The 19,878-nt window shown below is 58.0% G+C and overlaps 2 protein-coding genes and 1 long non-coding RNA gene across 4 annotated transcripts; 2 read left to right on the forward strand and 1 right to left on the reverse strand.

The window, feature by feature from the left end:
• The first annotated feature begins 172 nt into the window (after nt 1–172).
• PSMD13 (proteasome 26S subunit, non-ATPase 13) lies at nt 173–7,037 on the forward strand. Its single transcript, XM_066187152.1, has 13 exons — nt 173–356; nt 604–682; nt 1,153–1,187; nt 1,273–1,328; nt 1,681–1,724; nt 1,912–1,998; nt 2,515–2,686; nt 3,182–3,261; nt 3,345–3,470; nt 3,964–4,026; nt 4,735–4,815; nt 5,492–5,608; nt 6,351–7,037. Exons 1-13 carry the CDS (start codon nt 262–264, stop codon nt 6,444–6,446), a joined length of 1,131 nt encoding a protein of 376 aa, XP_066043249.1. The 5' UTR covers nt 173–261; the 3' UTR covers nt 6,447–7,037.
• Nucleotides 7,038–8,300: 1,263 nt separating this feature from the next.
• Nucleotides 8,301–9,610, reverse strand: LOC136291651 (uncharacterized). Its single transcript, XR_010721639.1, has 2 exons — nt 9,453–9,610; nt 8,301–8,504 (listed from the first exon to the last, which is right to left on the reverse strand). It is a non-coding gene; the product is annotated as an uncharacterized lncRNA (long non-coding RNA).
• Nucleotides 9,611–10,905: 1,295 nt separating this feature from the next.
• On the forward strand, nt 10,906–19,092 carry PGGHG (protein-glucosylgalactosylhydroxylysine glucosidase). Of its 2 annotated transcripts, XM_066187154.1 has the most exons (14): nt 10,906–10,968; nt 11,796–12,063; nt 12,464–12,674; nt 13,119–13,554; nt 13,820–13,939; nt 14,256–14,387; nt 14,664–14,775; nt 15,166–15,238; nt 15,676–15,812; nt 16,066–16,199; nt 16,380–16,475; nt 16,599–16,696; nt 18,148–18,359; nt 18,446–19,092. In XM_066187154.1, exons 2-14 carry the CDS (start codon nt 11,811–11,813, stop codon nt 18,508–18,510), a joined length of 2,079 nt encoding a protein of 692 aa, XP_066043251.1. In that variant the 5' UTR covers nt 10,906–10,968; nt 11,796–11,810; the 3' UTR covers nt 18,511–19,092. The 2 variants fall into 2 exon arrangements, with proteins under 2 accessions (XP_066043251.1, XP_066043250.1); XM_066187153.1 differs by lacking the exon at nt 10,906–10,968 and having other exon boundaries at nt 11,534–12,063.
• Nucleotides 19,093–19,878: the final 786 nt, after the last annotated feature.

Genomic DNA, 19,878 nt, shown 5'->3' on the forward strand with positions numbered 1-19,878 from the left:
TCCGGCGGCGAGGGCGCGGGGAGAGGCGGCGGAGGAAGGCCCGGGGGTCGGCGGAGCGGCGGCGTTGCCGTGGCCACCGCGGGGCGCGGCGGGACCGGCGCGAAGCGAGTGCGCGGCGGCGGCCGGGCTCGGGGCGTTACGGTACCCGGCGTGCCCCGCGCGGCCGGAAGTGAGTGCGCACAGCGGGGACGGCGCGGCCTCCTCCTCGCTCCGGTCCCGTCCCGGTCCCGGCCCCGGCTCCGTCCGGGCCCCGCCGCCGCCATGAAGGACGTGCCGGGCTTCCTGCAGCAGAGCCAGAGCGCGGGGCCGGGCCAGGCCGCCGTGTGGCACCGCCTCGAGGAGCTCTACAACAAGAAGTGAGCGGGGACGGGGTGCGGGGGGATGGCCCGCGCCGGGTCCCGGAGCCGAGCGCGGCCGAGCCCGCCCGGCTGGAGCCACCACCCTTTAGCCGCCCCGTTTGTCGCCCGGGAGGCGACTCCGGCGGTGCCTGTCCCTGTCAGGGGGTCCCGGCCCCCGTCGGTCCCCGCACGGTGCGCTCGGCACGTCCCGGGATGCGGCACGGTTTGGCGGCGTTGGGCTCACGGGGCTCTTCTGTGTCCCCAGGCTGTGGCACCAGCTCACTCTGCAGGTGCTGGACTTCGTGCAGGACCCCTGCTTCGCTCAGGGAGATGGGCTCATCAAGGTGAGCGGATTCTTCCCAGCTCTCCTGGTTTTTTTGTACCGGGGAAAACTCTGCCTGTGGCGTCTCTCTTTCCTGCTTCTCTTGGAGAATTACTATCCAGGGTGGGTTCAGCTCCCGGGGTGTTTGCACTGGTGACTGTGTGACAATTCTGCTAAAGTCAAATGTCTTCAGAAGCTTCAAAGTGATTCTCTACTTCACTCACCGAATTTATTTTTTTGGGTGGGAAGTTGCGGGGGGATTTTTTTTTTTCTTTCATTTCACATTTTAACAAGAGGTTTGCAAGTGCAGGATGAGTGTTCATCATGTTCCACCCTCCCTGGAAGGGACACCTTCCACTAGCCCAGTTGGCTCAGAGCCCTCTCCAGCACTTCCAGAGATGTTCAAATGAGCTGGAATAGAGAGGAAATGTGGGGAGAAGCTCTGAACTGGGGTGTCCTTTGCCCTGAGTGTCCCTGTCCTTGTCCCCGCAGCTCTACGACAACTTCATCAGCGAGTTTGAGCACAGGTGAGTTCCTGGGGGTCACGGGGGGGCTTGGGGGTCACCTGGGGGGCTTGGGGGCCCCGTGCTGACTCTGAACTGCTCCCTGCAGGGTGAACCCCCTGTCCCTGGTGGAGATTATCCTGCACGTGGTGCGGCAGATGACAGGTGCGTGTCCTCCCCTGCTCCCTGTCCTGTTGTTACCTCTGGAATGTGGCCAGGGATGGGTCAGTCTTGGATGGGAAAGTTGTTGCGTTCCTGCTGTGTCAGGAAGGGAAAGTGCTGGCTTAAAAAAAGCTTAAGTTATTGTTGATCCCTGGAGTAGAGAGTCCACAGCTTCTCTGGAGAAGTGGTTGGTGAGGAAGAGGCTGGCTTAACTAGCAGCACTTGCTGCAGGTGGAGGGTACACCGTGGGAAACCCATATTCCAGCCTTCAGGAACCCTGTAAAAGGTGTCTTGGTCAGCAAGGTTTGGCTCCACGAGAGCTGCTCATTTAAGCCTGTTTTTCCCTCTGTTCCAGATCCCAATGTGGCCCTGACTTTTCTGGAGAAGACCCGGGAGAAGGTATGTTGGAAGTTGCTCTTGGTGTGTTGTGCCAAGAATCACCAGCATGTGTGTCACCTGTGCTGGAGAGCAGCACCTTTCCACAGGGGTTTGAATGCAGGAATGTCTTCACAAGTGACATTTATCCAGCCCCCGGAGCACACCTGGCTGCAGGTGACCCTCTGAGCAGGTCCCTGTGTCCCTGCAGGTGAAGAGCAGCGACGAGGCCGTGATCCTGTGCAAAACAGCCATCGGGGCCCTCAAGCTCAACATCGGGGACCTGCAGGTCACCAAGGTGAGAGCTGGGCAGTTTTGGGCTGCTGTGACATTCCTTGGTTATCCCAGCTCCCTGCCCCTCGGGACTTGTGAGCTCAACAGGATGTGGGAGCTGCTCAGGGTGACCTGTGGCCAAGCACATGGGGTTTGTCATCCTTGGCTGCTTTTAAAACCGCCTTTTAAACCCAAAATGATGTTTTTCAGGCAGGGCAGCTTTGATTCTCTTAGGGCAGTGTGCAGTGGGATGGGTTTGGGTGATGGAATCCTGGAATGGTTTGGGTTGGAAGGGATCTTTGAAGATCACCCAGTCATGGGCAGGGACAGCTTCCAGTAGACCAGCTTGCTCCACCCTTGCCTTGGACACCTGCAGGGACGGGGCAGCCATGGCTTCTCTGAGCGACCTGTGCCAGGGGCTCAGCACAGGGGAGGGTGTGGGAGTGATGGTGGCTTTGCCCAGGATGTCACCGGGGATCCCTCGGGAAGGCTGCCGTCCTTGGAGCTGGGAGCTGTAAGAGCCAGCTCTTGTCCTTGCCAGGAGACCATTGAGGAGGTGGAGGAGATGCTGAACACCCTCCCCGGGGTGACGTCAGTGCACAGCCGCTTCTACGACCTCTCCAGCAAGTACTACCAGACCGTGGGGAACCACGCCGCCTACTACAAGGATGCGCTGCGCTTCCTGGGCTGCATCGAGGTCAAAGACCTGCCAGGTGACTGCTCTCCCGGGGGAAATCCCACTTTCCACGCTTCCCCTAACCCAAATAAGTGCCCTGGCTGAGGTTTTTCCTTCTGCGTTGTTTTGCTTGTGCCGTGGTGGATCTGAGGTGTGGCTGGACTAAGGAGTGACCCCTGAGGACCTGCTCCTGAGTTGCACTGGGGGAAAAAAGGGGGAATGGCCCTGCCAGAAGGACAAGTTTGTTCCAGTTCCCCAAAATCTTCACTCTAGATTCAAAAAGGAGCCCTTTTGTGCTGTGGTTACTGCAAGCTCCTGAATTTCAGGCGGTGTGGGGGAAGGTGAGGGCTGGGAATAGTTTACTGTAGGTGAGGGAAGGCTTGGTGGAGCTTAAAGTGGTGCTTTAACCAAATTATTTTTGGCTTTTTTTTTTTTATCCCAGTTATTTTTGGTTAGGGTATTTTTTTATCTGCAGTAGTTTTGGTTTGGGTCTTTTTTCATCCAACTCATTTTTGTTTTGGTCTTTTTCCAGTATCGGAGCAGCAGGAGAGAGCCTTCACCCTTGGGCTGGCCGGGCTGCTGGGAGAAGGCGTCTACAACTTTGGGGAGCTGGTGAGTGCTGCCACATCCCTTCACCCCTGGAGCTCCAGGAGCTGCTTTCCCCCTGCTGACAGCCTCCTGCCTGTCCCCTGCAGCTGATGCACCCCGTGCTGGAGTCCCTGCGCAGCACGGACCGGCAGTGGCTCATCGACACCCTCTTCGCCTTCAACAGCGGCAACGTGGAGACCTTCCAGGCCCTCAAGTCGGCCTGGGGGCAGCAGGTGAGGGCTCTGGGACTGCAGAAGGCCCAGGCATGGCATTTCCACCTGACACTCGGAGTCTGCAGACTTTTTCTTAATCACCTCTGCCTCGTTCCTGGCTCTGGAGCACTGGTAAAATTCTGGTCGGAGCTTAGGAGTGGTTATTCCATCTTGATACACATAATCAGTTTCCTTTTGGCTTCCCTCTGGAGTGCTTCCAGTGGAAAACTGTGGTTTTCCCTCTTGTTCTGGGAAGTGTGAAGGAAAGGAGTGATGGTGGATGTTACCTGCACTGCCTAAACCAGAAATCACTGGCGTAGCAGTGGATTTGTGAATTCACTGGCACTTGGGTAGTTTTCTGGAACCATTCCTGGCTGGTGGGTGAGGTGTGGTGGCCTCCTTCCTCCTAAATGAGCCCTCCCAGGGATTTATTCCTGGATGTAAAGCTGTTCTGCCCCAGGATGGGGAAAAAATGTAATCCTGACCTTATCTGGTGCCTCTTCTCCCCTGACAGCCTGACCTGGCTGCAAACGAAGCGCTCCTGCTGCAGAAGATCCAGCTGTTGTGTCTGATGGAGGTGAGCTGGGACGTGCTCGGTGTGTCTGGTCACTCACCTGCAGGAACTCCTGCACACAGGAAGTTCAGTGTGGATTTTGCCTGTAGATGGAGCCACAGGCAGGTGCCATGAGGGAAAACAACCTTGTGCTGGGCTGCTTGTCCCTAGGTCCAGGGTGGCTCTTGCACTCCATGTGCAAGAAGGTTAGGTGGGATGTTGGGAAGAATATCTTCCCTGTGAGGGTGGTGAGGACCTGGCACAGTTTGATCAGAGAAGCTGTGGCTTCCCCATCCCTGGAAGTGTCCAAGGCCAGGTTGGATGGGGTTTGGAGCAGCCTGGGATAGTGGAAGGCATCAATTCTGTGATATGGAGGAGGGGGAGAGCAATCCTTCAGGGATGGTGCCTGGATTATATACCCGTGTAATATAAGACTTTTAGAACACAATTAAACATCTTTATTTCCCAAGGACTGAGGGTCCTTTCCCTGATGGATAACCTGAAACAGTCCCTTCCTGTCACTGGAAGGCTCTGCTGTCACCACACCACACTGGTGTAAAACATTCTTGTTTGACTAATTTTGAGACGAGATGAGTTAAACGTTGGAGATGCAGTTGCCAGTGCAGTGTGGGACTGGGTAGAACAGCTTGGGGGAGGTTCTGTGAGCTGTGGGAATCCCTAAAAGCCGGGGGGGGTTGTTTTTTTTTTTTTTGGTTTGTTCCCTGGATCCAGATGACTTTCACCCGCCCGGCCAATCACCGCCAGCTCACCTTCGAGGAGATTGCCAAGAGTGCCAAAGTCACCGTCAACGAGGTGAGTTTGGGGTTAGACACCCTTGGTAATGTCCTGTTGTGGAGCTCTGAGAGTGCCTGGATGGACCTGAACCACACAGAATCCCAGAGTCATTTGGGTTGGGAAAAAAGCTCCAAGATCATCGAGTCCAGCCTGTGCCCAGAGCACTGAGTGCCACATCCTGTTATTCTTGGGACATCTCCAGGGATGGGGACATCAATGCCTCCCTGGGCAGTCCCTTCCAGTGCCTGACAGCCCTTCCCATGAAGAAATTCTTCTTCATGTTCAACCTGAACCTCTCCTGGTGCAGCTTGAGGCCACTTCCTCTTGTCCTGTCGCTCCTGGGAGAAGAAACCAGCTCCCACCTGCTGCTTGGGGACAATTGGGATCTTTTGGCTTTTTTCCAGTTGCCTTGTTCTTCCTTGGATTTCAGAGAAAAGAAAATAAATCTAGTTTTAGGGGAAAAAAAAGAACTAAAAAACCCTAAAATCCAGTTTTAGGGAAAAGTTTTAAGGAGAAGAACTCTATGTTGAAGTGCTGAGTCTTGAGCAGTTCTGTTACCCGAAAGGGGACAGGTGTGAGAGCTGCTGCCCTGGATTCTGTGGAGATCTCATGTGAGGATGCCGAGTTTTATTCATCTCGGTGGGGGGAAAACTGTGTGATTTGGGTCATTTCCCAGGATGATCTGTGTTCCCAGGTGGAGCTGCTGGTGATGAAGGCGCTCTCAGTGGGGCTGGTGAAGGGCAGCATCGACGAGGTGGACAAGAGGGTGCACATGACATGGGTGCAGCCACGGGTGCTGGACCTGCAGCAGGTAAGGGCCACCAGCTCCACCTGGGCCAGGGTGAGGTGACCTGGGAGTGACACCGGAGCCGGGATGACTCCTGGCTTGAGAATGAGCCTCCTTGGGGGCGCGGTTTTGCCCCCAGAGTGTTTCACCCAGGAGCTGGGACAGGGACAGGGCTGGCACTGTGAAAGCCACACAAACACCGTGGAACACAGAAGCCATGGCTGGGTTTTCCAGAAGGATCCAGGCCTCATGCCTAAATGCATGAAACAACCTCGGGGAGTTTCAAGGATATAGGAGGCATGTTCCTCTTGGGAAGAGAGAAGTCCAGGATGATAATGGAGCTGCTGAGCTTCTCAAGTTCATCCTTGTAACACTTAAGGAGACTGTGCAGGGTGTCTTTACCTTCAAACCCAAAACTGAGTGCCTGGAATTCCAGCTGCAGACAATTCCTTTGGTGTGTTTCAGTTTAACCCTTGCTGATTTGCTGGTAGAAGCTGTTAATCCCAGAATCCCAGGATGGTTTGGGTTGGGAGGGACCCTAAACCCCATTCAGTGCCACATCCCTGCCATGGGCAGGGACACCTTTCACTGTCCCAAGTTGCTCCAAGGCCCATCCAACCTGGCCTGGAATGCTTCCAGGGTTGGGGCATCTCCCTTTCTCAGTGTGTGGGGTTTTGAGGAGTGGTTTGAGCTCTCAGGTGCGAGAAGGAGCCTGTGGGCATTCCCAGGAGCTGAGGCACTCTGTCCCTGTGGCCTTGCCTTGCAGATCAAGGGGATGAAGGATCGCCTGGAGTTCTGGTGCACGGATGTGCGGAGCATGGAGATGCTGGTGGAGCACCAAGCCCACGACATCCTGACATAGAGGAGAGAGTGATTCCTGCTGCTCCTGAGGCCGGCAGCACTCAGACCACTGACTGCACTGAATCCATGGAGGGGTGGGTGGGCAGAGCGGGAGCAGCCTGGGATGTGGCGAGCAGGAGGACGAGGACGTGGCCTTTTGCTGTGTGACCCTTTGGTGCTCGAGCCAAGCTTTCCCTCTGTTGGCATGAGTGGCTCTGATCCCAGAGCTCCGTCCTGGGGGGATGGATCGCTCCTGATCCCTCCTGCCTCCAGCTGCTGCAGGAAGGATCCTGGTGTAGGATCCAAGGGGTCCTGGCCTTAGGGGACACAGCCTGTCCCGCCGCCCTCTCCCCCTGCCCCTGCAGCAGCCTGAGGCAGCATTCCTCAAATCTTCTTCCCCGAATCCTGTTCCTCCCCTGGCCCCCCTTCCCTCCACCTCTCCTCATCTGCAGCAGAGGGAGTGTTTGCTCCATCCAAGGGTTTTCCCGGGATTCCTGGTTAGTGGGTGTGTCCATACCCTTGAGGGGGTGCTTGTCTTTCACCAATGCTTTGTGCTCAGGTGAGGTGCAGTGGCATAGCCGGAATAAACGTCTCTGCCTTCCCTTTTTGGGAATTCTGTGTCGTCTCCATCCCTGGCAGCTGAGCTGCTGCTGATTCCTTTAAAAACGTTTTTCCACGGTCAGGCCTTGCCACTGCTGGGATTCAGCAGCTTTCCTCACCAGTTTGGTTCTCTGGTGTCATTAACAAATGGCACTGCTGGAATTTTTTTTTACTTTTCCTGCTTTTCCTGCCTTTACTGAGGGTGTAAATCCAGCAAGAGAAAGAAGGGGAGCATGTGGCTGATGCCAGACTGGTGCAGAGATGCTTCACACAAGGAAGACAAACTTTGGAAAACGGGCCAAAATGGAATTGCTGGAATCTGTACCTGCTCACCCTCCTCCTGCTGCTCTCCAGGCCCTTCTGGCTGAAATTCCCTCCTGGATGGGGGTTGTTCAGTGCCCAGTGCCTGCCTCTTCCCTGCCCAGCCACTGGGTTTGTCTTCCCCAATACCTGCTGCATCCTGTCTTCCAAAGCTTATTCCTGGTGCCACTTTTACTGACTTCAGGAGAATGTGTGGAAGAAGTAAGTATTCTGATCAGGAAAATATTCCCATTATTTCATAGCTGAGGACAGGAGAAGGTTTAAAGGAGCACAGTCTCCTCCCCAGTGCCATGTCAGATCCAGCCCTCATTCCCATGGCTGTCACTGCACGTTAAGGAGTAAAGGAAGCTCCACTGAAGTCATTGAGTTGTGGGGCTGCTGCTGCCTGAGATCAGCATCCAAAACCTGGAATGTCGCTGTGGGAAGCAGTAACAGCTTCTCCCAGGAGCATTCTGACAGCTCTGGTGCTGTGGGAGCACTCTACTGGCTATGGAGCTCTGAGCTGCTTCTGGGAATGAGGGTCAGATCTGTGGAAATGTGACAGCTCCAGAGGCTTTTCCAAGATACCTGGAAGTATCCCTTGCCACCCAAACCTTCCACGTGCTGGCTGCTTCCCAGGCACAGGTAATTTGGGATGTGGTGGGTGGAGACGCCCTTCCTGCAGGGAGGGGAATGGGCAGCTGTGCACCCCCCAGCCCGTGGCACCCTTTTAATGTCACTTCCAGCCTCTGAGCGTTTTCCTGCCAGGAATTTACCTAGGATTGGCTTCCTTGCTTGCACTGGGGGAGGTGACTGGGTGCACACATCCCTGCAGCTGGTAGAGGCTCCAGAGGGCTTCCCATTGGAACCTGCAGCCAGCCCTTGAGGGAATGCTGCCATCAGGACAGCAGGCAGAGATCCAGATTCATTCCCTACGGACACCCCCAGGGATGGAGCAAAGCCAGTGAGCCGTTGCTGAATGCAAAGGCGGATTTTAATGAGCAGGCTCGGGGGGTTCCATCCAGGCGAGGCTCTTCCCTCGGGATTCTCTCAGCAGGGAGCAGGCTGCTCCTGCCCCTCCTCACTCCGGCCTGCTCCTGTAGTTGTATATGTTTGCCAGGACCCAGGCTGTGGGCAGCAGGAAGGACGAGAACATCATAGCGAGGGCGATGGCTTGTTCCTGAGGGGGACAAGGAGTGGGAATCAGTGGGATGGCTGTGCTGGTGCCAACACCACGCACCCAGCTCGCTTCCCTGTGCTCTTCCCAGCCCTTTGGACCTGCCCCGGGGCTGGGGAGGGGAGGTTTGGGGAGCAAAGCTCTTCCCACTGGCAGTGGATCGAGCTGGAGCTCTCCAGGTTTGTTGTTTCTCTGGGACACTGGAGCAGTGTGTGACCTTGAGGCTGTGGCCGAGGCCTGCAGTGTTCCTGACTTTCAGATGACTTTGGGATGGGAATTGCGGACGGCAGCAGCCCCTCGTTTCCCCAGTACAACCAGGATGACATTTACCCCCCACACTGGCACCTTTCTTTGATTTATATGCCTGGAAAAACCCTCTCCAGGCTCCCGCAGCTCCTTTGTTGAAGACCTTGGGAAGGCAGCAGAGGGAAAACTTCTCCAAAAAGGGGTGGAGGGGGAACCAGGCAGGATTTTGGTGGAAAGCTCCCTTTTCCCAGCTTGTTTCACCCAGCCCTGGAGGGTCTGCTTTGGGGGGACTGTCCCTAGAGGGGGAGTGTCAGAGGGACTTTGGGCTTTGCAGTGACAGCAGCCCCTGTCCTTGCCGGTGGGGACACTCCTTTGGGGTGACTGTCCCAGGATTTGTGGGTCTGTCCCTGAGGGGCCCACCAGTGACACGGCTGCCCCTTGTCCTGGGCTGCAGAGGACCCCCAAATCCCAAAGGTTAAAAACGGGGCTGAAAGGACAGAAGCAAATGGAAGCAGGAGCCAGAGGTGGGGAGCAGGGCATGGACACCATGGAGCTGTGGGCTGGAGCCTCAGGGCGCATTCCTTGTCTTCCTCCCCCTCCCCTTTTGCTTCCACCCCCTTCCAAGATAAGTTGGCCCTGACACAGAGGGTTTGGGCCCCTCCAACCAGGGTGTTCCCACCTTTTCAGCCCCCCCAGAATACTCACACCGGGGGAGAGAGGGTTCTCGGGGGGGCTGGAGCGCAGCTGTGCCCTGGGGACCCTGGTGATCCGGAGTGCAGCTGCCAGGAGCTGGGAGCCCCTCTGGAAACCCCTCATGGCGCTGTCAGGGCGATCCTGCTGCTCTTGGTGCTGCAGCTGCCCGGCTTGTCACTGTCACTGCTGCCACCGCCCCCCTGCCACTCCTTGGCACAGCTCCAGGGGCACAGGGAGGCTCAGCCTGATACGAGCCGGGTTTGCCCAAATTGCTCTCTGCTTAATTTTTCTTCCCTTAATTCTTTTGGGATTTTTTTTTTTTTTCCCCCTTCAGCACTGCCCAGGACTCTGAGACCAAAAACTGTCCCCAGTCAGCACAGGGGGACACTGAGATGCTCTGCTGGGGAGCAGAGACCTCCTCTTGGAGGGGCCTTTTCCCTTGGAGCAAGACTCTTCCCTTGGAACAGACCTCCTCTCTCCTTGGACTTCCTCCTCTGTGGGCTTTTAGAAACTTTGTAACACTCAAAACACCATTTAGTGAGAAAGGATTTTCTGGAAAGGGCTATTTCCAAATTCCTCTGATAAAGGGAAGGAAGTGGGGTGCGTGCCACTGGGATCAGCTGGGGAAGGAACTGCTTCTCCCTGTGTGCCAGTGGCTGCTGGAGGGGGAATCCAGTGCCCCAGAACCCCTTGGGGTGCCCAGCCGCTCTCCAGGGATGGATATTCCCGCCCTTCCCACGGACTCAGCCTGTGCTGCAATCAGCAGCTGGTTGTGAGGAACAAACCGAAGGGGAAATGAATCCTGCTGGGGCACAGTTGGGATTGGACCCTGGAATACCAAAGGAGTAGAGCTGGGAACAAGTGCTACTGCTCCCAAGGCATCCCTGGGGCATTGGCAGCTGCAGGACTGACCCAGCCAGGCTCCATGGGGGCTTTTCCATGGATTTACAGTGGAGGACAGATGTGTCATGCCGATCCTCTAAGTGCTGGATCGGGCAATAAAATAATCCCGGTGAGCACTGGGGCCGGTGGCCGCTCGGAGAGGCTGGTGGTGCCTGGCTGCAGCTTCATCCCTGGATCCCTGACCCACCAGGATGGGACCAGCCGGAAGGCGCTTGGAAAAGCATGCCAAAGCCAAAGTCCAGATGGAATTTTTGTCCTCCCTGGAAACGGGCGAGGGGCAGGGTCAGAGTGTGGCGGGGGTCACGGGAGGTCAGTGGGGTGTGCTGCTAACCCGGCTCTCTGCCAGCGGCTTTGGGATCGTCAATCATCCGACTTGGTTTTCCTCTTTCAGTTCCTCCTTCCCAGGCACAGGGCAGCCTCAGGGCTGCCGCGCTCCCTCCGCGGGCACTGAGCTCAGCTGGACAAACACCTGCGCGTCCAGGATCATTTTTCCAACTATTTCTTTTTAAGGAGACGAAAAAAAAAAAGCGATTTCCTTCCTTCTTTCTCGACGGGTCAACTTCCGTCCTTCCCTGGAGCAGCCTCTCTCCGCCTGCACAGGCTCAGCCCGGCCTCGGGACCGAAGGCAAGACCCACCTCCTCCCTTCCGCACCCTGGGGCTTGGGCTGGGTCGGGATTTTTCACTTTCCCGAAGGCAGGATTTTCCTCGCAGTTCAGTCTCAGTGACGAAACCGTGCTGAGCTTGAGCGTTCCTGCCTCCGGTTGCCGTCAGGGAGGGATTTGGGGGCTGGACACCCTCCTTTGCCCCTGTGTCACCCTGGCTGGATTCCCAGAGTCTCTCAGAGCCTCATTTCGTCATTCCTGTGTTTTTCCTGTGCCCGGCATTGCCAGGAGCCAGCTGCAGCTGCCTTTTGTCAGGGGCTGCTTACGCCTGTCTGTATCTGTACATATCTTTAGTCTGTAATTATATAATGTTAGTACATGACACGGAAATATAGTTTTATGTGTAAATCAGTGGAATAGAAAGGTCCTGCCCCAGGAAGCTGAGTGGAGATGCCGCAGTGAGGGGGGGATGCAGTGAGCTGGGACAGGGGGAAGTATCAGGAACTTTTCGAAGTGTCACGGGACAGCGCTGGGAGGAAGAGGAGGCCAGATGGGGAAGGTGGCCGTGTGTGTTGGGAGAAACTGGTGCAATCCCATCACGGCAGCAGAAGAGGAAGGAGGCTGAGAAGTGATGAAGCCTGTGAGCTGTCAGGAGTCGGGACAGCTGGAGACGGGGTGAAGGAGCGGAGGGGATGCGCCGGGAGGAAGCTGGGATGGGGGAAATGAGCTGGAGGTGACCAGAGGGGTCACTAAACGGGGCAGAGACGGCTGATGGCAGGCGGGGGGGTTACGAGGAGTGGGGCAGCCCTTGGTCCCCTCAGCCCTCGTCCCGTCCCCGCGGCTCCGCAGGTGGGGTCGGTGGCGATGGCCGATGGCGAGGGCGACCCCGGCGTGTTCACGGCCACGGCGCTGCCCGGGGACCCGCGGCTGCTGCCCACGGTGACCAGCGCCTTCCTGGGCACCCGCGTGTTCCGGGACATCCTGCACGCCGCCGGCGTGTACAGCGGGGCCGCGGGGGACACGCACCGCGCCGATGTCCCCAGCCCGCTGGGGCTGCGCATGGCAGCGCCCGGCGCCCACAGCCCGGCCGAGAGCTTCACCCTCAACACCTGGACAGGTGAGCAGGGAGCCGGCACCTTCCCTGGGGGCTCCGCCAGGGGTTCGAGTCTCTGCTTTTGCTGCCCCTTGTGCTCAGTCACATCTTCCTTCTCCTCTTTCTCCGTTCGCCTCGGGGCGCTGTTCCTCTGGAACAAGCGGAAAATTCCCCTTTTGTGTGGGAATAAGTGATTTTCAGGCTGTAGCTCTATCCCTGCTGCGGCCAGGCTCGGCAGACGCTCTTTAGTCACGGAGCCTGGTAAAATGTTTGAAGGCACAGACCATCCCTCAGTAGCTTGTCCAGTCCACAGCTGGATCTGGACCCGGGAAAAGCAATTCCTTGGCCAGTAGGAACCAGTAGATAGGGCAGAGGTGGGGATCCAAGTGTTTCCAAAGGCTGGTGGCCTTGGCTGTGCTTACAGGGACCTTCAGCCATACCATTCAGTCCCCTGGCTACACAGCCACCCATCAGCTCTACGCCCACCACTCCCTGGTGCACCTGATGGCCTCCAGCATCACCATCCGGCGCTTGGATGGCTCCACACATCCCATCACCGTCCAGCTCCAGAGCCTGTTTGTGCCGCAGAGCCAGGACCTGGACTTGAGGCCCGGGCCAGACTTCCAGGGAGCACAGTGAGTGTGGGAGATGGGGGTCCCTGCCCTGAGCCCCCCTCTGCGGGCTGTGGCGCAGTGCCCTGCTCTCCCCAGCCCAGCGGGGTTGGAAAGGTGAGGGATGTGGGGCTGGAATGCGGAGGGGTGTGGAGGCTTCTGCACACCTGCTTTCGTCCTGGCAGGTGTATGAAAAACGCCCTGAAATTAAGCACGGGAACATTTTTATCACTTGCAGCTCCAGAATCATCCCTCACACTGATGTGTGAGAACAGCGAAGGTGACAGGGGCTAGATGTGATTCCAAAGAAGGCAGGCTGGCGAAAATGGGAGATTTGTAGGAGATGACCTTTAGAACTGGATTCCTGGGACCGGAGACCATTTGCTATGGCTTCCCCCTGCCAGAGGGTAGGGTTAGACGGGATATTAGGAAGAAACACCTTCCTCACTCGTTTCCCGTCTCATACAGCTACATCTACGGGCAGACGCTGGTTCCCGAGGTGGAGGGGGGCCCCCGTCCCACTGTCCACATGCTGTGGACCCCCATCCCACAGTCGCTGACGCTGGGCGGAGAGGAGCGGGAGCGGTGCTGGGAATTCCTGACGGCCGTGGCCGGGAGCGAGGAGGAGGCGAAGCGCAGCTACAGCGCGGGGCTGTCCCTGGTGGCCGCGGGGTCCCTGCACCGCTCCCACGTCCGCGCCTGGGCCGCGCTGCGCCGGGGCTGCTCCGTGGAGCTGGACGGGCCCCTGGCCCTGCGCCAGGCGCTCCACGGCTGCCTCTACTACCTGCTGAGCGCCATCCCGCCCCGGGACAGCCCTGGAGTCCTGTTCCACGGCATCAGCCCCGGCGGCTTGTCCAACGGCACCCGCGGCGAGGACTACTGGGGACACGTCTTCTGGGATCAGGTGAGAGGGGTCGTGCTGACCTGGGGGCTTGGCACGGCGAGCGGGGTGGAAGAGACTCCATCCTTCCGTCGGGATGGAGCAGACGGTCCTTCAGTGCGGATGGAGAAAGCTCCATCCTTCCACTAGGATGGAGCGGGCTATCCCTTCAATAGGAACGGACGAGACTCCATCCTTCCATCGGCATGAGGGTGTACTCGAAAGGTGGAGCTGGCCGGGAGCATTTGGATGCTTCCCCCACAGCCAACCCCGCCCCGCCGCCTCGCAGGACACCTGGATGTTCCCGAATATCCTGCTGCTGTATCCCGAGGCTGCCCGCGCCATCCTGCAGTACCGGATCCGCACGCTGGAGGGCGCCAGGCGCAACGCGCGGGAACAGGGCTACGAGGTGGGACAGGGACACCGGGCTGGGGTGGCACCTGCCGCTGTCCCCAGGGGAGTGCCGGGCCGGGGTGGCACCTGCCGCTGTCCCCAGGGGAGTCCCGGGCCGGGGTGGCACCAGTCCCTGTCCCCAGGGGAGCCCCTGGCCGGGGTGGCACCAGTCCCTGTCCCCAGGGGAGTCCCGGGCCGGGGTGGCACCTGCCGCTGTCCCCAGGGGAGTCCCGGGCCGGGGTGGCACCAGTCCCTGTCCCCAGGGGAGCCCCGGGCTGTTTCAGCGGGGCTCAGCACCAGGTGATGTGCTCAAGGATGCCTTCCCCTGGCAGGGCGCAAAGTTCCCGTGGGAGAGCGCGGCCACTGGGCGGGAAGTGTGTCCTGAGGAGATCTACGGAGCCCAGGAAATCCACGTCACCGGGGACGTCCTGATGGCCTTCGAGCAGTATTACTGCACCACGCAGGTAAAGGGAGGGTGCTCCACCTGATGGCCCGGTGGCAGGCCACCTGGAGACTGTCCCTGTCCCTTTCCTGAGGAACTCTGCTCTCTCTGCTCCGCAGGCTCCCTCCTGCAGCCCTGCCTTCTCTGTCCTTGCTCCTGTGGGCGTCTCAGCGTCCTGTTGGCTCGAAGCAGGCCAGTCTTTCCTCGTGCTCCCTCCACCTCCTCAGAGCTCCTCTCCGTCCTCCTGCTGACTCTGGGTCTGGTGCAGTCTCCCTCATGCCCCTGTTTTTTCCCCCAGGAGCAGAAGCTGTTCCGGGAGGATGGGGGCTGGGAGCTGGTGGAAGCCGTGGCTCAGTACTGGTGCAGCAGGATGGTGTGGAGTGAGGAGGAGCAGCTCTACCACATCAGAGGTACCTCTGCCGTGGGAATGGGGTGGAAAGCAGAGCTTAGGAGCCACCTGGCCCAGCGGAAGGTGTCCCTGCCCATGGCAGGGGCGCGGGTAACTGGATGAATCCCAAACCACGCTGGGATTCCATGGCTTGAAGGCCCCCTTCACGATGCCCTCAGGATGAGGTGTCTGCATGCACCAGCCAGAGCTGTATCCCGGGATTATTCCTGCTTCAGCACCAGCACCGTGCGTGTTCTCCTCTGAACATCCCACTGGCACTGTGTGGGGTCCGGCCAGCAGGATCTGGATGGGCAGGAAGGTCCCCTTCCTCCAGCCGTGTCCCCGAGGAGGGAGCCACAGCAGCCCCTGGGTGTGTGCTGAGGTGCCAAGTGTCCCCTCCTGTCCCCCCCAGGTGTCATGCCCCCAGACGAGTACCACAGCCAGGTCGATAACTCTGCTTACACCAATGCCGTGGCACGGCGCAGGTAACGTTTGGAATGCCTCCTGGGAGCACCTGGAAGCACGGCCTGGCTCTCTGCTCTTCCACCTGGCACTCTGCAGGGATGGGAGCACTGGGGCTCCCCAGGGGATCCTTCTTCCCTCTCCTTGTCACCTCCCTGCAATCAGAGGAAGAGTGGGGGCTCCCCTGGCTCCTCCAACCTGTTCGGTGCCCCCATGGGGCTGAGAGGGATCTCCATGCACAGCAGGGCTTCTCCCTTGGCATTCCATGTGCAGTTAGCCAGCTGGAGACATCCACAGCCAGGGGAACAGGCTCCCGGCTCCGTGATGGAAGCTGTTACCCCTGGCTCAATCTCTCCCCCTTCTTCTTCCACAGCAGCTTTTTCTGCAGCTCCTTCTGTCCCCTCTCTCCTCTCACCATCACCCATCCCTGCCATAAAGCCTTGTTCCTCCTTCTTTCCAGCTTAAACTTTGCCACTGACATGGCTCGGGACCTGCTGCTCCCGGTGCCAGAGGAATGGGAGGACCGTGCCAGGAAAATCAAAGTGCCCTTTGATGAGGAGAGGAAATATCACCCTGAGTACGACGGCTACACCCCAGGTGAGTGAGGAGGCAGTGGCAGCAGCCCATGGAGGCAGCCACGGATCACACTTTTAATCCTGAAAGGATCAGAATTCCAACTGGCTCAGACTTGGGAACGGCAAAAGAAGACTCCCTGCTGTTGTCGCAGTGCATCAAGCTGGGTTTGGAGTGGTTTTCCTGCCTCAACCCTTCCTGGATTGTTTCTCATCAGTGGGCTCAAAAACTTGGGAAATTTGGGAGCTGCTCCCTGTCTGACCAGCCCTGTTCCCAGGTGAGCCAGTGAAGCAGGCAGATGTGGTGCTGCTGGGGTTCCCACTGATGCATCCCATGAGTGCCGAGGTCCGCAGGAACGACCTGGAGATGTACGAGCCCGTCACTGACCCGGCTGGGCCAGCCATGACCTGGGTGAGGAGAGGGATCCACCTCTTGGGATCCACCCCGGGGGACATCCAGGGGACAGTGCAGAGCTGGGATGTTCAGAGAACACCCAGAACGTTTCCAGAACTGGAAATGTTCCCTCTGGATCGGAGCGGTGGCGGAGGTGGTGCTGCTCCACCGCGCTCGTCACCTTTCCCTCTCCGGCAGAGCATGTTTGCCGTGGGCTGGCTGGAGCTGAAGGAGCTGCAGAGAGCCCGGAGCCAGCTGGAAAAGTGCTTCAGCAACATCACGGAGCCTTTCAAGGTGAATGCCAAGGCTGCAGATCCCTCCTGCTCCCAGGCAGGTGCCAGTGGGATTGAAACCCACAGAACTGCCTGGAGCATCCCAAATCAACCCCTGCGTCATCTCTTTCTCGTGCTGGAGCAGGTCTGGGTGGAGAACTCGGATGGGTCGGGAGCTGTGAACTTCTTGACAGGAATGGGTGGATTCCTGCAGGTCATCCTCTTTGGCTTCACGGGGTTCAGGTGAGACCTGTTGTGTCACTTTTAACTCTCAAGCAACCCCTTGTCCCCTAAAATGTCCCTGTTTGGCTGGAGCGAAGTTGGGAGCAGGTAAGAGGCTCGTTACAGGTCACATTTGGGAAGCAAAATGCCGTTCCCTAAGCCTGTCCCCTGGTTCAGCAGCGACATCGTCCTGTCTCCTTTGGATGTGGTGAGGAAAAACCTCCTGCAGCCTCACTGCAGTGTCTCCCTGCTCACATGTGGCTCCGGGAGCCTCCCTGGCAGGCAGGCATCGCCTCAGCTTTGAAATACCCTGGGAAAGCGTGGAGACGTTTGTGCAATTTCAGAGCTGTGGTGGTTTCCACCCTGGAGCCACCGTCTCTTCAGCCTATTCCTGGTTTAATTGAGGCTGGATCAAGCCTTTGGATTCCCAGTGAAAACTTCAAGCCCTAACTACGTGTTTTCACTCCATGTGTGTGGCCAGAGCTGCTGGGAAACCCACCCCATTCCTTGGCGGAGCTGGGTGTGAGCTGCCGTATTCCCAGCTGGAAAAGCCACCCATTCCCCGGTGGAGCTGGGTGTGAGCTGCCGTATTCCCAGCTGGAAATCTCGGCTTTGGCCGGGCTGGGAGGTCTCCAGGCACCCAGTGTGTGCCATGGTGGGCCTCTCATGGCACAGGCTCAAGCCACAGCTTTGGGGCTCTGGCCAAATTCCAGAGGTGGCGATGACTTTGTGCAGCCACGCTCCCGCCTTTCCCGCTGTAGGACAGGGATCCTGTGCGGCACTGGGGCTCCCCAGGCCCCCAAGCCTCCCTCGAGCCCCCTGAGGCCCTCTCAGCGTTCTGGAGCTGCTGGTGGAGAGCTCTCGTGCGCCAGGATCTGGGGACAAGAGGAGCCGTTGTTTTTCCTCACCCGAAGCCAACTCCCACACAGGCAGCTTGGCTTTGGCTCAGGGATGGAGGGAGAAGTCGGGATGTTTGTTCCATTGTTTCTGGGGAAGGAGCAGGAACAGCTGTGCTGAGCTTCCAGCCCTCCATCCCGGGGGAGTGGGAGCTGAGGTGGGTGTCTGAGGGCATTCCCAAAGTTTTGCCAGCACAGCTGCTGCTGAAGCCAAGCTCTGAACTGGAGCAGGGAATTGAGTTGCGTTTTTTTTGTTTGTTTGTTTTTTGTGGGTTTGTTTTGTTTTGTTTTTAAAATGAAATCTAACCCTATGGAAACCCCAGGCCTCAGCTGTGGAACTGGAATGGGACAGGAATATCTTGGGGTGGGCCGTGGAATCACGACCCCAGTTCTTTCTCAGCTGGTGCTCCATCAGTGTGTTTGGGATTTGCCCAGAGATCCTTGGATGCACCAAAGGCCCTTTCAGACTGCTCTGGTGTGCATGAGGTGGTGATGCCTGGAGAGGTGGCTGCTCCCCGAGCTGGGCACCTCTCTGGCTCCTGCTATTCTCACCCTGGCACGCTCCTGCCTTTCCAGGATCACAAGGTCCGGCCTCCTCTTCGATCCTGCCTTGCCCGACGATATCACCAAGCTGAAAGTCTCCAGTGTCTCCTACTTGGGCAACAAACTGGAGGTCACCATCACCAGGGAGAAGATCAGGATGGAAGTGACTGAGACCTCCCGGGACCCTCCAACATCTCCCCTGGAAGCTGTGCTGGAGTCAGGACAACGCTTTCCCCTGTGGGAAGGTATGGCAGCAGTGCCTGGATCTGCTCCCTGAAATAATTTGGGAAGAAACCATTCCCCCATCTCACACCAAGCTTTTCTCTTGCAGGGCAGAGCGTGTCCTTCCCCACAGCACCTGGATGGATCCAGAGGTCACCCAGCAGGACCCCCTGAACCCTGGCTGATCTGGGTGTTGCCCACTGGAGCAGCAGATCCGGGATGTTGGTGGAGGGGGAAGGTGACAGTGGGTGGAAAGGGGGTGCCAGGCTGTGCCAGGAGGCCTTTCCCCCACCAGGACAGCGTGTGCCACCTGTCCCTGTGTGCCACCTGTCTTTGTGGCCCCGGGGGGGTCAGTGGCTGGAGCTGTCACAACATCTGAGCCCCCCACTGCCCTCCACGCATCTCCTACTCGGCACAGGAGAGGAAACCAAGCCTGAAAACGACCATTTCAAACATGTTTTTTAAACATTCAGGAGTTTTTTTTAATGCTCTCAACATGTTTGTGTTTATAAGGAAGCCCATTCCTGACTCTGGGATCCTGACTCCAGCTCCTCCAGCATGTCCTGCCCTGGTCCTCACCTTCTCCATGGGTTGCTCCGTGGGCTGAAGGGCCTGTGGAGGCTCAGCCAGTGCTGTTTCACCAGATGAATGATGTTTTGGCACTAAATATTACTCCAAAATATGCAGCTGAAAACCCTTTAACCCCGTGTGGGCAGCACACAGCTCCTTTCCTGTTGTTCGGTGTGCAACATCCCTCACGTGTTTTTAAACCCTTCTCTACATCATTCCCTCTCTTTTCAAGCAGCTCTGGAGTTAAATCCTTTCTCACTTGGCGTCTGAAGGGCTGCAGGAAGCCTGGACATCAGTGATCTGTAGTATTATCCTGTCAGATGGTGACAAGGGCAGCATTTTTCCGTGCCTCAGCAGCCTCGGGGCGAGCAAGAGCTGCTGCGGGTTTGCTCAGGGCGTTTTTGGCGTCCCAGAAATCCCAAGGAATTCCTGTGCCTGCACGATACGCCCCAGCCCCTCGCTCTGGGCTGCACGGCATCCTCCCCTTCACACCCTCCCTGTCCCCGGGGGCCCGTGCAGAGCAGCCCTGGGCGGGAGCAGGGAATGCCGAAGGCGTTCCCTGCCCCGAGGGGTCTGTCCTGGCCAAACCAACCCCAGGAATCTCGGCCCGGTTTATAAAAAACCCCGCGGCTGCTCCGTGCCCCGAAGCATCTGGGAATGCTTAGGGCTGGAGCAGGAGGGACTCTCCCGCTGCCGTGTAATTACTTGGGTCCTGCTCCGGTCCCATCAGAGCCACCAGCCGCTAATTAGCGGCAGCTCTTGGCACGACGAAGGGATCATGCTGTCCCCAGCCCTGTGCACTGCACCGGGACTGGGATTTGGATGGGGCTGGGATACAGCCCCACTCTGAGCCGGGGCTAGCGGGCAGTGAAGGGGGTTTATCCTCAAAAAAGGGGTTTTTTAGCCCCAAAATGAGCTGTCTCCAGCCCAGACAGAGAGAGCAGGGAGCAGTGGGGGTGCATCCCACCTCCC

Source organism: Chamaea fasciata, unplaced genomic scaffold (genome assembly GCF_029207755.1).
Source record: "Chamaea fasciata isolate MVZ Bird 193981 ecotype frontalis unplaced genomic scaffold, bChaFas1.0.hap1 SCAF_7, whole genome shotgun sequence".
Lineage (NCBI taxonomy): Eukaryota > Metazoa > Chordata > Aves > Passeriformes > Sylviidae > Chamaea > Chamaea fasciata.